The 14621-nt window shown below is 48.9% G+C and overlaps 6 protein-coding genes across 6 annotated transcripts; 2 read left to right on the top strand and 4 right to left on the bottom strand.

The window, feature by feature from the left end:
* Window positions 1-33: 33 nt before the first annotated feature.
* Window positions 34-2351, bottom strand: CDV56_102934 (RFX family transcription factor; the record flags this gene model as incomplete). The annotated part of the gene is made up of 3 exons (XM_026756553.1): window positions 34-1642; window positions 1705-2025; window positions 2086-2351. The coding sequence occupies 3 exons, from the start codon at window positions 2349-2351 to the stop codon at window positions 34-36; spliced, it is 2196 nt and encodes a 731-aa protein (XP_026616262.1).
* Window positions 2352-4295: 1944 nt separating this feature from the next.
* TCA8 (succinate--CoA ligase (GDP-forming) subunit alpha) lies at window positions 4296-5710 on the bottom strand (the record flags this gene model as incomplete). Its single annotated transcript, XM_026756118.1, has 5 exons — window positions 4296-4796; window positions 4874-4956; window positions 5020-5045; window positions 5110-5172; window positions 5235-5710. 5 exons carry the CDS (start codon window positions 5708-5710, stop codon window positions 4296-4298), a joined length of 1149 nt encoding a protein of 382 aa, XP_026616261.1.
* A 420-nt stretch (window positions 5711-6130) lies between these two features.
* On the top strand, window positions 6131-7861 carry ELP3 (Elongator subunit ELP3; the record flags this gene model as incomplete). Its single annotated transcript, XM_026755842.1, has 1 exon — window positions 6131-7861. The coding sequence occupies one exon, from the start codon at window positions 6131-6133 to the stop codon at window positions 7859-7861; it is 1731 nt and encodes a 576-aa protein (XP_026616260.1).
* A 692-nt stretch (window positions 7862-8553) lies between these two features.
* On the bottom strand, window positions 8554-9069 carry CDV56_102052 (uncharacterized protein; the record flags this gene model as incomplete). Its single annotated transcript, XM_026755671.1, has 4 exons — window positions 8554-8631; window positions 8705-8797; window positions 8914-8971; window positions 9032-9069. The coding sequence occupies 4 exons, from the start codon at window positions 9067-9069 to the stop codon at window positions 8554-8556; spliced, it is 267 nt and encodes an 88-aa protein (XP_026616259.1).
* A 3066-nt stretch (window positions 9070-12135) lies between these two features.
* HIS7 (1-(5-phosphoribosyl)-5- ((5-phosphoribosylamino)methylideneamino)imidazole-4-carboxamide isomerase HIS6) lies at window positions 12136-13047 on the bottom strand (the record flags this gene model as incomplete). The annotated part of the gene is made up of 3 exons (XM_026755130.1): window positions 12136-12419; window positions 12475-12661; window positions 12748-13047. The coding sequence occupies 3 exons, from the start codon at window positions 13045-13047 to the stop codon at window positions 12136-12138; spliced, it is 771 nt and encodes a 256-aa protein (XP_026616258.1).
* A 195-nt stretch (window positions 13048-13242) lies between these two features.
* Window positions 13243-14187, top strand: CDV56_101338 (uncharacterized protein; the record flags this gene model as incomplete). The annotated part of the gene is made up of 2 exons (XM_026754957.1): window positions 13243-13584; window positions 13648-14187. 2 exons carry the CDS (start codon window positions 13243-13245, stop codon window positions 14185-14187), a joined length of 882 nt encoding a protein of 293 aa, XP_026616257.1.
* Window positions 14188-14621: the final 434 nt, after the last annotated feature.

Genomic DNA, 14621 nt, shown 5'->3' with positions numbered 1-14621 from the left:
TAATCGTAAAATGCGGCCAATATGTATGAGCACCTAGATGACGACAACATCTCCTTCAGCGTCTGCTGGGTCAGAGGCCATCATATCACCATATTTGCCCACGGACATGAGCATTGAATCATCGTCGAGGTCAATCGCACTATCGTCATTATTGGGAGCGTGAAAGCTGGCAATGTTGTCAGCGATGCTAGGTGGCTTTTCACTCTCCACCGAAGCTTGGTTTGGACCTGCGTCTGACGGTGGTCGATTGAGCGATGTTCTGTTTCGGGCGTTCACTTCTGCCGATGAAGAGCTTGTAGTTGACCTTGGCCTCGAGTCACTAGCCTGCTGCGCATCAGAAGCCATAAAAGGGTCATTCTTCTCGGTAGATGGGCCGCTGGATTGTTTCAGCAGAAAATTGGGCGGACCGGGCTGGTCAGAGCCTAAACTCGCATTTTGCAAGGTGCTCGGTGTAAAACGCATGAAACCATTTTTTTCTGCCTGCCATAACATCATCTCATGAAAGAAAACTTTTGTCATCCACCAGGCGCTGAAGCTTTGCGCACCGCCAAGGGTCAACCGGTGGAGAATGCAATCCCACAAGGCGTCGACCTTTTCAATGATGCATTGCGTGCGATGGTGGGGAAATGCAGAGGATATGTTAAGTATAAAGGCTATCCACTTATCCGGAAAGTTGTACTCCTCACCGGTGGACGGCTCGACGGGAAATTTACGAGCCGCGCGATCCGCTTCCGTATCTGGCTTCGTAAAGAAGGGGTGAGAGGCAGAGGGGTTCAGGTCATCGACAGGAGTTAGCAGAGCTCGAACGTCATGTTTCAGTATCTGCTCTGCCGCCCGCTCTGCGCATGTGGGAATGTTCGCTCGTGAGATCATCTCCTTCGGATCAACAAGCGTTTTGAAGTCGAACCACATCTGGTTCCTATTGTCAGGATGGCACAGCCATGCTGCGGCCGCATTGGCTGATTGATTTACATCAAGCATGTGCTTGAGCAGATTGCAGAAAATATGGGACGGTATTAACCTTGCCAAGCTGACATGTGCAGGTTGCGCCTTGAATGTCTCAGCAATGTGAGTAGTCAGCCGTTGCGATATCGAGCTGAAAGCGTCTAGGACAAGTTTTGGAACGACCTGCGTGGTGAGAGGTGCCACGAATGCAATCATTTTCTGGTACATGAGCCAATCGCATTCCTTGATCCAGGGAGCGAGGTTTGGATGTGTCAGCAGCTTTTGTACTGGAACCGTCAAGGTCCCATGAAAAGCGGAGAAATAGCGCAGGAGATTCCGCTCCTTGCAGTAGCGGAAGCTATCGATTACGGAGATACAATGGGAGCGGTAAAGGGCTGCAAGAGCCGCCGCAACCTTAGTATCAGTATTGGAGGGAAGATACCTCCGTATATCGGGCAGTTGAAAGGATTCGTTGTCAACAGACGTGTCCTCGGCGGCCGGTAGGTAGAGCATCTGATGAATCATTTTTCCAGAATGGTTTCCAACGTTCTCGAGGGTAATGCTGTGGTCACCGTTGGAACTAGTCGTGGCTTGGCAGCTACACCCTGTGCTCGAGGGATTCGCTGAGAACCTGGGTGTAAATGAGGCAGTTGGTGAAGGGAACACTGCGGTATCTGTTGGCGGCTGTGGTAGAATACTAAACCGACAAAGCATGTAAGCTTGCATCTTCTAGGATCATCGAGTATGTGATTGACAAACCTCTTCTGCACGGCTCCGTCAAGTTTGTTCTCTACGCCACCACCAATTTGACCATTGGTGATCGACGAGAGCTGTGGGTTCAACGGCGGCGGCTTCTGCTGTTTTTCCTCGATGACCGTTAAATCCACATAGTGGTACTTGGATTCTCCGCGGACACCAAGACGTCTGGTTTGCACATTCGGAAATATGATGCGCACGAGTTTACCAAAAGAAGCCGGATTCAAGACTGAAACACGCTCGGTTCCGCATTTCTCTGCATAGCAGCAGTAAACACGATCTCGTCGCACAGAACCGCTGCTCTTTCGGCAATTCTCCTTCAACCTAAACATCTATGAGTACTGATTATCTGCCAATAACAATGGGCACTGTGCGTCCGCTTACCAGATCATGGCAAAGACCTGCTTAACTTTCTCGGCCTTGCCCCCGGCCCCTTCATGTTTCAAAACCTCTGCCGCCATCTGCTTGAGTGAATAGCCTTCGTACTGACGGAGCAACTTTCGCAGTTCATTGTCATTCGCTAATGATGAATTGGAACCTTTCTTCTTCTTCGCGCCAGCCTCCGAGTTCTCATTGTCTTCCAGCACATGCTCCGGCAAGTGGTTTTCAATGTTACTGTCGTAAATCGCTTGATACTGAGGGATCGGCATGGTAGGCAGACTGTGATGCGACAGACCTGGAGGGATTGAATGGTGAGAGAGGCTATGCCCGTGCATTGCATGACTCGGGAATTCCTCCGCCCTAGGAAGCACTGAATGATGAGGATCCTGAAGTGTCGGATCGAGCGAGGCACCATTCACTGGATGCGATATCTGTTGGCCAAACCGCATAATGATGTCTTCGGGATTACTCGCGAAGACATTGTGACCAGCGGCAGATTGGGAGGGTATAAATTGGGAAAATCCATCGGTGATCTGCTGGTCCTGTGTTTGTTGCGTGGTGCTGGAATGGATACTGGCGGTTGATCCTCTGGACCTTGGTCGACGGCTGTTTCTTGAAACTACAACTTCTGACCGCGCTCGCATAGGGTCCGCCGTCCCAGGACGACTATGCGGTCCTGCCAACTGTGTGGTTTGTGATGCGACACTCGAGCATTGCGAGGCAGCTCGCCCTGTTTGTTTTGGCTACGGATCAGCAACAACGGACGGAAAGGCGGAGTTTAGATGAAATAGGCTGGCCGCAGGGCAGCAATAACCGGAGATCAAATAAAAAGCAGAAGCCTCAGGGCACAGAACGAGACGCAGGACATCTTACCCATCTCATGAGCCATGGTGGAGGGTCTGCTACACACTACCCGACTAGGTGGTTGTGTTTCGTTAGTTGCTGGGTGCAGGTCGGTAACCACGGGCAATGGCGTCTGTTTTGATGATCGGGGGGTCTACAACCACCTCAACTTAAATCACTCGAACTCACACCACAGAAGACCGACGCAGGAAAGAGGCTGGAGGGGTAACTTCAAAGTTTCGGAGATGAGATCGTCAAGTCATGAAATCAGGTCGTGATAGCAGTCGCAAACACGCTATCGAAGGCTCATAGTGGCCGTGGTTGCAGTCTGGTCACAAGTTTTGAGTGTGCAAAGGTGGAATAAACAGAGGCGGCGGTTCCTCAAGCAACGGTCACGTGTGGATTAGCTAAGGCCCATTCCTCAGGCAGATCCGATCTTCAAAACATTAAACAACTATCTAGATAAACAATAGAGGAATCTCAAGTGATGATCACCATATTTATGGTCTCGTCCGTCATTGACAGGAAATAGTAGATAGATGGTGAATAATCTGATTTGCAAGCAGGGAGACAGCTTTCAAGTTACTGGGGAAATTGCTAGCACTTACATGAGTAGCTGTGCCTTGTACAGCGCAATGCTCGTAGGATAAGGTCATCCCACATAATATACTCTTGACATAATTGCTCTAGGACAAGGAATGATAGAACATAATCATTGTGAGGTACTTTGTGCGTAGGAATTTTTGGTTGAAATATCTACAGGTGGAACCATGCCGGATCGAATATATCTATTCAGTCGCTGATCCATGATGGTCGGACTTGACTTTCAAGGTCATCTGAATCAACATACTACCCTTAAGACACCCCCTGGACGACGCAATGCGCAATCCCAACCGAATAGACGCACCAAATTTCACTCGTCTCAGTCCTCGAGCGAATTCCCCACCCCAGTCTGAATTTGCTTGAAAGCCGCGAGGCTTTCGAATGGGACTGATCGCTCGTGGAGTGACTGTGAAGGAGAATAGGAGATAATCCGGCAAAGAGACAGTTGCAGCAATGAAATTGGTCAAGCCAGAGATAGAATACAATGCTGGGTTTTCACAAAAGGGACAGACAAAGATGAAAATTTACATATCGAAGCTAATTACTTCCTATCATCTCTAAGCCGAGAAAGAAAAAACGGAAAGGTACATTTGGCCAAGTAACACACGGACAAAAGAAGAGGCCGCCTGGGGGTAATAATAGGTATGAGGAGTATAAGGTACCCTGATGCACAGTCACGCACCACCTTGCAAATCCAACATCAATAGGCCCAAGCCAAGCCACACTGCTTGAGGAACAAATAGGAAACTCTTTCACCGGGAGTCCATCTAGACAAGATCCCGCTTGACGAACTCAGCGAGCAGAGTCTTACCAAGATGGGCAGGGCTTCTCTCCACAGTGACACCGGCACTCTCGAGGGCGGCAATCTTGGAGTCAGCACCACCCTTACCACCGCTAACGATAGCACCAGCGTGACCCATACGACGACCGGGGGGAGCGCTAATACCAGCGATGAAACCAACAGCGGGCTTGTTGTACTTGTTGTTGGCCTTGAAGAACTCGGCAGCATCCTCCTCGGCGCTACCACCGATCTCACCAATCATGATGATACCGTCTGTCTCCTCATCCTCGAGGAAGATCTTCAGGCAGTCAATGAAGTTGGTACCGGAGAAGGGGTCACCACCGATACCAACGACGAGGGACTGGCCGAGACCGGCCTGGGTGGTCTGGTTGACAGCCTCGTAGGTCAGGGTTCCGGACCGAGACACAATACCGACACGACCGCGCTTGTGGATGAATCCAGGCATGATACCAATCTTACATTGGCCCTACATCGTAGAAAAAGAGCATATCAACACGCCGCACCGCCTTGCCATATCACAAAATCGGATGCTAATGAACTTACAGGAGCAATGATACCAGGGCAATTGGGTCCAACCAGACGGGTCTTGTTCTGAGTCTTCAAGATATCCGTGATGCGAACCATGTCTGTTGATTCCGAGTCAGTTCTTGTGCAAATAAAGTTACATTGCGCGGAGCAAGGGGACATACCGTGCTGGGGAATACCCTCGGTAATGCTGCGAAACATCGGCGTCAGCGATGTCAAGTTACTGTTTTTCTTGAAATGGGAGCACGACTCACCAAACAACCAAGGGAACCTCAGCCGCGATAGCCTCCTCGATACCCGCAGCAGCTAGAGGGGGACTGGAATATATCAGTATCAGTCATTCCGGCAACGATGGAAACCAGAGATTATGAGTCCATACGGAACGAAGATAGCAGAGGCAGTGGCACCAGTTTCCTTCACAGCCTCGCTGACATTTGCGAAAACAGGTCTATCAAGGTGCATCGTACCGGCCTTCTTAGGGTTGGTACCGCCGACAACCTTGGTTCCTGAGAATTGTAAGCTTTTGAACTCCTGTCGTAGACCCGCGCAACCAAGATCAAGGGGTAAATCGTAATATACCATAGGCAATGGCTTGCTCAGCGTGGAAACTGTTGGTAGCGAAAAAAAGGCAACGTCAGCATCTTTGTATGCGGCTAAAATGGGAACGCTAGATATCACCGCAACATACGTTCCCTGCTTTCCAGTGAAACCCTGGAAGAGGACCTTGGTGTCTGCATTGATGCGCAGGTTGTTCACAGTCTCAGAGTAGATCGAGCTGCCCTGGCTGTAAGCTCGTCGCTGCACAGCAGCGGCATTCTGAAGGGCAGAGAGGGTGCTACGGCGGAAAGCCTGCATGGTTGCCTATGAGATACAAAGGATAGACAGATAGAGGGGAGAGTGCACCGGTAAGTGTGCTAGAAAATCACAGAAGATCTGGGGAAGCTTCGCAGAATATACCAAATGACATGGGACAGTTCAGGAAAACGCGCCGGGATGGGTTTGGGGTTTGGACTTTTCGGGACAAAGCTTTAAGCGGATCCGAATTGTCGCGGCGGTCGGTTGGCTCCCTCGGCCTTCTTTTTTTCCATCTCCCTGCTATCAATACTATTGCCGATAACAAATCTGCCCCTCGTCAAGCGGTATCGTGATATTCATTCATCCTAGCTTACCTGGTCGGGAGGCTTAGTGTTGTACTCTATAGTACCGTTCGTAATCCTTGCTTTGGGACTTTAGGGCATACTGTGATCTGCGATCGTCGCAGTAATCCATTCCACAATGGCGACCCTCACCATGACATTGCCACCACCATCCAAATACAAGAACAGCAACGAGAAACTCCCACCAGAAAATGAACGTTATATGCGAGCATGCTCTGATATTGCGAATGCGCTCATTCAGGAATATGAAGCGCAGAGGGATTCATCCAAACCGAAGAAAGATATTAACCTTAACAAGCTGCGCGGTCAAATCGCGAAGAAACATCGCCTGGCCACGCAACCTCCCTTAACAGCTATTATCGCTGCCGTGCCGGAACAATACAAGAAATACATCTTACCCAAGCTGATTGCGAAGCCCATTCGGACGTCGTCAGGAATTGCCGTTGTCGCCGTGATGAGCAAACCCCACCGTTGTCCGCATATTGCTTACACCGGTAACATTTGTGTCTACTGCCCTGGTGGACCTGATTCGGACTTTGAGTATTCGACACAGTCATATACTGGCTATGAGCCGACGTCGATGCGTGCGATCCGAGCGCGGTACGATCCGTTTGAACAAGCGAGAGGTCGGGTTGATCAGATCAAGTCTCTCGGCCATAGTGTGGACAAGGTGGAATATATTGTCATGGGTGGCACATTCATGTCTCTTCCGCCGGATTACAGAGAATCTTTCATTGCTCAACTTCACAATGCGCTGAGTGGGTACCAGACGGACAATGTTGACGAGGCTGTTCAGGCGGGCGAAATGAGCAACATCAAATGCGTGGGTATTACGATCGAGACTCGGCCTGATTACTGTCTGGATACTCATCTGAGTGATATGCTTCGGTATGGGTGCACGCGTTTGGAAATCGGTGTGCAAAGTTTGTATGAAGATGTTGCGCGGGACACGAATCGAGGCCATACCGTCGCTGCGGTTGCAGAGACATTCAAGCTCGCCAAGGATGCTGGGTTCAAGGTGGTTAGCCACATGATGCCTGATCTGCCGAATGTTGGCATGGAGCGGGATCTCTTTCAGTTTCAGGAATATTTTGAAAATCCAGCCTTCCGTACGGATGGACTGAAGATCTATCCGACGCTGGTCATTCGTGGTACAGGTCTGTATGAGCTTTGGAGGACGGGTCGCTACAAGAACTACACTCCCAACGCGCTGGTAGATCTTGTCGCTCGAATCCTTGCGCTGGTCCCTCCATGGACGCGTATCTACCGTGTGCAGCGAGATATTCCCATGCCTCTGGTCACTTCCGGCGTGGAGAATGGTAACCTTCGAGAACTGGCTTTGGCACGGATGAAAGACTTTGGCACAACATGTCGTGATGTGCGCACCCGCGAAGTTGGTATCAATGAGGTGAAGAACAAAATCCGCCCCTCGCAAGTGGAGCTCATCCGTCGAGACTATACTGCCAACGGAGGTTGGGAAACGTTCCTCGCCTATGAAGATCCCAAGCAGGACATTCTCATCGGCTTACTGCGCCTACGAAAATGCAGTCCCACTCACACTTTCCGTCCGGAATTCACCGGCCAGCAGACGAGTATTGTGCGGGAGCTCCACGTATATGGCTCCGCAGTACCGCTGCACGGCCGCGATCCGCGGAAGTTCCAGCACCGAGGATTTGGAACCTTGCTGATGGAGGAGGCCGAGCGGATCGCGCGAGAAGAACATGGAAGCCGGAAGATTAGCGTCATCTCGGGAGTTGGTGTCCGCAGTTACTATGCTCGTCTCGGGTACACACTGGACGGTCCTTACATGTCCAAGATGCTTGACCCGATTGAAGACGAAGAATTCTAATTCAAATAAAGCACGAGACCCTTTTGCCTTTGTGTTTGATGTCGAAAATTGATATGATAATGATGGTTTACAAAATGGGAGCTCTCAAAAGTCGGGTTCTGTCGAGAGTACATGGCAATCATTGGGTGTTTTCAGGCGTTTCTTGCATCACGGCGTTAGCGGCTCGATGCATTACAATCTCGAGTCCGTACATGTCTCAACCCCTGCCTTCCATCATTGGGTGTAGAACATGTCGACAATCCTTCTGTTTTCTCCTGTTTCCAGGACTTCGAAATGATAGAATTGGAGCCTGTTTTGTGCAAGGGCCAGTCTACTATTCTGCAATCGTTCATATGACAGTAAAAGGTAGATTTGAAGCATCTCTATGTCAAACAACGACACAATATGTACTCCGGACAAACCACGGTAAAGAAAGTGTGCTCTAGAAAAGTCGAAGACAGATACCGTTGAAGCAAGAACACCACACCTGATTAAAGCAAACAGGGACATCACAATCGCGGGAACGAAGGTTCAGGAGATGTATGGGATTTGGAATCGTCATCTGATTGACAAACGTCATGCGCCGAATCGAAAGAGGTACACCCGCTCATGAGCGTCCCTAGAGGCAGTTGACATATCCCTTTGTTTCGTAGAGACGGACATATCAAATGGCGAGATCCATGTTTTCCTGCGAGAAATATATAAGAGATTGTCTAGCTTAGCGATATAGCACCTCCCCGGCGGCTTCTCATGTGCAGATAAGCCTGGAAGGCACAGAAAACGAAGAAACACTACCCACAACAATGTGTCAGCACATCCATTCCTTAGTACTTGATGTGCAGAATAGTGGCGCGATAGACTTACAGCGTATACGATCACCGCGGTGAAAATCGAAGCAGCAACTGCGGCGCCATCTTCGGGGTCGGTTTCCGATCCGGTGAATCCATGGTGTTCACTCTGAATACATCGTTAGCAGGCCACTACAATAATCCACTGCTCTCTGTGATCGGAGAAAAAGGGGACCGAGGCAGCATATATGGTTGTTGAGCGGATAAGTAAGGCACCAGACGAACCTTGTATAACGATCCGAGGACAGACAGGATGACAATAGCGAAGGCGGAGATGACCACGCTGTATCGGAGGCATTTTGTTAGTCTTTTGATTCTGTTTGGACGGCGACAATGACCTTACCAGGACCAGGCATTTAGAACCGATACAACGGGCTTCATTTTGACGTTGTCGTGATCAGAGTTGCGATAAGTGATTGATAGACTTCAAGCAATGCGGTTTGGCTGTGAGGTCGACTTATCCTCGCAAGAATCAGCGATCGGTGTATAAGAGACAATGCAGGTGATAGGTTAAATATGAAGTCGATTGCGAATGAGCAGCTCCGCCCATGAGAGCTCAAATTATGGAGATGCAGGAGCTCTTGATGTAGGTACTCCGTATGGTCTGCCGGCTGCACTCTGGAGGGGAGGCGGAGAGCTCTCTGGATCCGCCTTAAGCCGCATTTGGTATGTGAGGTCCAGATGAGCGTCGTCCACTCGTCATTTTCCGTCGTCCACAGGCGAAAGCATCAATATGATTTCCATCTTTATGAATAACTCCAGGAGACTTTAAACAGACTACCTGGTTTCTTAAATCGATCAGACGACAATGCAGATGTCTAATCGAACATTCCTAAGAGCTCTTTTGCGTGAAAAAATTATACTAGCGGCTTGTATATCTATGTCTTGGCAAATAGTTCCCAGAGGAGATGATTCCTATCTTCATCAGTGTTCCAAGCCTCACACTCATTGCTACGTATTGCTACGTAAAAAGTCAAAGAAGACAATCAAACAGTCTGCTGTTTTGTTCTATGCCTCAATATGCACTCTCATTACATACGGACTTTGATTACTTTTGAGAAAACCCCTTTGTGATGCGTGAATGATTGCTCAATAATGTTTAGCTCTACACGTCAAGATCAGACCAAAGGGACTTAGTCAAAAGACTGGTTTTGTCATCATTTGTCCATATCACGATCGTCGTCACGGTGGAAAAGGCGAATCGTTTGCTCAGAGGGTCTCGGTATCAAATCTTTTGGAGCTCTTGGAGGCTGACTTATATCTATCACACCCCTGAAGATTGAACGTAATGCTCACATGATATCGAACAGATACAAACGGAAGGCGATGAGTTTTTGAATGCCCATGACAGTTACAGCATGCTCCGAGATAACATCCCTACTGACCAGGTATATTGCCAGGGCAATGGGTGATGATGCCTCGCGGCGGTGGTCTAGATTTCGCGACTCCTGCGAATGATGCTTCATCCTCAACTCTCGAATTTTAACGCTTATGATCGCAATGAAGGCCTCGTCTCTTGGGAATAGTCAGTTGAAACTCGAAGCCGAATGGGAACGCATCTCTTGGTGTCCTTGCTTGACGTCGAAGTGCGACTGCCGTACACACTGAAGAGACACTGGTGAGCGTTTGGACTATGCGCTGTCTTGCCTGAACTACACAGAAAAGTGGCGTATATAGCTTTACCTCGCTTGCATCCTTCTGTTGCTCGATAAGAGCTACTGAAAATGAACCCTACTAACAGAGACAGTCATGCTTAGATTCATCAGACACTATTGTAACATAGGTATATGGCACTGTTTTTGACAGCATTGCTTTTTCGACGCCAATGGGGTCCAAATTTAAATATAAATCGGGGAATATATCCATCGAATGCTTCTATTCCCTCTTCGCTTCTAGTGTCCTTGAGACTCTAGATCCACGCGTTGATTATGACGGCTTCTCGACTCATACTTAAGGGCTAACATGGCCGCTCACACTATAAGAATTGCAGTCATTCCTACTCTAAGTTCAGCTCAGACGCCAAAAAACAGAATTGCACTACGGAATTGACCTCTACTAATAGAGAAAATAATCTAGTCTGTATCCCTGCAGCAATAGTCAGCATATTTCTGGCAGATATCTATCCAAGGCTTCCTCGATAACCTCAAGGCTGCTGTTGGGCCGGTCCAGTATCGCGTAGCTTCTTACCAGAAATGCGATCGCCTCAATTCTTAAATCGGTAGGAGTCTCGACTGAGAAATTGACGTTCGTCCCAGGAAGCTCTCACAAAAAGAGTTCCAAGTATGCCATGGACGTGTACAGACTCCGCTTTTTAGTCTCTGAACAATTGTTCAAGTGTTGGACGAACAATACCTAAACGTCTATGTGTAGTTTGGTGGTGTTTCGATATCCTCATCCCCTGCTACGAGTTGCACTGACGTATGTAGGCACGATCAACGGAAACCATCTGCAGCTGAAGAGGAATGGCTGCCTAGGATCGGATACAAACAATGGAAGTAAGTTTATGGTATTCTCAATACTTCTCCAATCCTTGCAATTGATGTGAAAATAGCATACGCATCCCATGAACCCATGGGCCCCTGGTCTCCATGGCGGCAAGATGAGCGCCAGAGATCCGGGTTACTATATTGTCCTCCATCTTCTGTCATGAAGAGCTCGCTGACAACCTGCCACATAGCATGATTGATCTTCGGAACCCTTCAGACATGGTTAGGAAGAAGATCCGCAAAACAGTGGCCGTTCCAAAATAGATCGAGGGAAACGGCATCCTTACATACACAGAACTCGTCCTATTACCAGCTTCATCTCTAAAAGGAAAACCAGAGCTCCGCGTATCGCGCTAGAGATGGTCTGGAGCCGCTTGTGTACACGAACACCAGCCAGATGCATGAGGATTACAGAAATAGTGTTGTATATAGAACACAATCTAGGGCGTGATTGTTTGTCAGTGATGACCTCATTTTAGTTGACTCCCCAGCTCCTAAAACCTGCCGTAGCAGAGGGCTTGATTGAGCTTTTGGCTCCAATTCAGGAGGCATACCAAGCTTCTACCGTAACGCGAGAGGGTGACATTGAATGTGTACCCACCAGCTGAACCTCCGGAGAAGGAAGAAGACAAAGGAACTCGCTATCCTGTTGCAGAAGAACATCAGAAACTTGAAGTTCAAGAGTAAATGCCGGAGAGCTAAAGAAGTTGGATGTCGTCCAATCTTCATTCTGTACTTCAACACCTGATCGTTCATGCCAGCCATGAACATGAGACCTCGTCATCAGGCTGACGATTCTACGCACTTACAGTCAATGAGGGGTGGGGCACCTTTTTCTTGGTGTTGAATAGTGTTGTCTCATGAGCCCATTAATGTATGAGTGATCTTACCCGTGGAGCTTCAAAATAGAGGTTTGCTCTATCTGCATATATGCCAGCGATAGTTCTTGTATGATACATATTCAATGCTGTTGATTCCACTGTACACACTCATCAAACGTCACACCCGAGCCACCAAAAATATCCAAAGCACTACCAATAGTCAAGTCAACCTTTCCATGACTGCTCACATGGACCTTTTCAAGATCCTGCAGACTTCGGGCTCCACCAGCGTATGTGATGGGTATTGAGCACCATTCGGCCAGCTTCGCCACAAGCTCTTCATCAATACCCTGCTGTAGTCCTTCCACATCCGCAGCATGAATGAGGAACTCGGAGCAATATGGCTCAAGCATTGAGATTGATTCTGAGGCAGTATTAGCCTCGAAATTGTAGAAAAGCAAGAAGGAATTGAAGCCTACCCTGGTTAATCTCCATTTCTGTAATCGTCTGCCAGCGGTTCATGGCCACGAACCATGTGTTGTCCTTTCTGCGACAGCTGAGATCCAAGACCAGCTTGGATCTGTCGCCCCCCAGGGCTGTAAGAACGGACTGCAATCGTTCGAGAGAGAACTTGCCTTCCGGGAAAAGGAAGGAGGTGATTATAACCTACATAGAGATGAGTTACAGATTCATTACACCAAGCAAGAACACAATGGTTCAACGAAGTACAGCCAGAGTGAATGAGGACCTACCTTGTCCGCACCCTGGTCAATCCAATATTGAGCGTTCTTGTCACTGATTCCTCCTGCGACCTGTAGCCCTCCTGGCCACGTACGGAGCGCTTCTTTTGCAGCCTCGTCGTTCCCTGGACCGAGCATCACAACGTGACCGCCGCGTAGTTCATGCTTCTGATATAATTCCGCATAGTGACTGGCGGGGAGCTTGGATACATAATTTGTTTTTAGGTCTGAGTCTCTATCACTCAGGGTGCCCCCAACAATCTGCTTCACTTGACCCGAATGAAGGTCAATACAAGGTCGAAATTTGGTCATTTTGTCAGATTCAATCCGTTCCCACAGAATGGCGCTGGCAATAGTTTGTGACACCCACAGTGGACTTGATAGGAGCGACGAGGGGCTGCGCTTATCTTATCACACGTGACCAATGATGTCCGAAAAAAAATGAAGCGGTAAAGGATGTCCCAGATTCCACTTACACTGCGCTTGCACTAAACAAATCAAATTAAAATGATCGGAAAAAGAAAGAGAGATATAGCTGTTGTGTCGAGATCCTCCAAGACAGAAGACGAAGAGCAGACCTCAACTGTCACAGACACCTCTTCTCATGACCTGTTCCGGAAATTCTTTGAGGCTCAATTCGAGCCTTTGGAGTTGCCTGGTGGACAGATCAATCGTGAGCTAGAGTCGCAAGAAGACGAGCACGATCGCAGTGATGGGTCAGAGTCTGGATCGGATTGGGATGGTGTGTCCGAGGAGGATGAAGGCAACCAGGTTGAGATTGTCGAGCACCAGGACACAACCATCAAAGACAAGGAAATACTGGACAAAAAAGCCCGAAAGGCTTTTATGGTATGTTTTTTAGATGGGAGTTAGAATAAGACGTGGTGATACTAAGCTCTACGAACCTGCCAGACCGCAAAGCCACCTACATTGTCTACGGAGTCGACAACCACAAAACCTACTTCCAAAAAGGCCAAGAACGAAAAGGAGGATGACGATGATGCTATGGATGCGGAACACCTGAAGAATGATCTTGCTTTGCAGCGATTGCTCAAGGAGTCTCACCTTTTGGACTCCGCATCAGAACTTGCGCCAACCGGCAAAAACCGTCTGAAAGCTCTAGATCTGAGGATGCAGTCTCTCGGGGCCAAAACATCGCTCTATCACCAGAATATGCCTTCGTCGCACCGTAGGGGGATTAAAGCCAAGGCATTGACGAAGGAGGAGAAGCGACGACGAGAAGCTAAGGAGAATGGAATCATTCTCGAGAAGCCGACGCACAAGTCGAAAGTCAGTAAAGGACGGCGAGAACGTGGCATCTCAGGTCCTGGCATCGGAAAGCTCTCAGGTGGAACCTTGAACTTGAGCAAGCGAGACATTGCCGCGGTCCAAAGTTCGCGCCGCTCAAGTAGAGGAGGCAGAGGAAAAACGAAGACCAGGGGACGGCGTTGAGTCGAGATCTCCTAGATGTTGGCCCTAGCATGGTATCGCCTAAGTCTGTTAACTCGCAAGGTCTTGCAGCCTGGCGACTGCCATGGCATCGTCCCAGGCTCGCGACAGGGAAGCTTCAGCCATGGGCGGCCACTGCTATCTTGGGAAGGCGCTGTATGACTCGACCTGTTCGCGGACTTCTCGGTTGATTGCTTGCTACTATCGTCGCCACTGACGAAGCTATTGATCACTAGCATAGTCGTTACTCGAAACACAGTCTCTTTGAGGCGCATTAGCTTGCGAAGCCATTCCATCGCTTTGCAGCAGTCTTTTGGCTATGTAACAGAGAGCGACGCCTGGATTTGATATCGCACAGGGCCCACCATATCGCCGGTTCATTCAGATGTCTCTAGCTTGGGACTAAGAAACCTTATTCTCCTGTCTTATTCAAGGAA

Source organism: Aspergillus thermomutatus (genome assembly GCF_002237265.1).
Source record: "Aspergillus thermomutatus strain HMR AF 39 chromosome Unknown NODE_45, whole genome shotgun sequence".
Lineage (NCBI taxonomy): Eukaryota > Fungi > Ascomycota > Eurotiomycetes > Eurotiales > Aspergillaceae > Aspergillus > Aspergillus thermomutatus.
The sequence above is the reverse complement of the archived record's forward strand: the minus strand, read 5'-3'. Positions and strand labels throughout refer to the sequence as shown.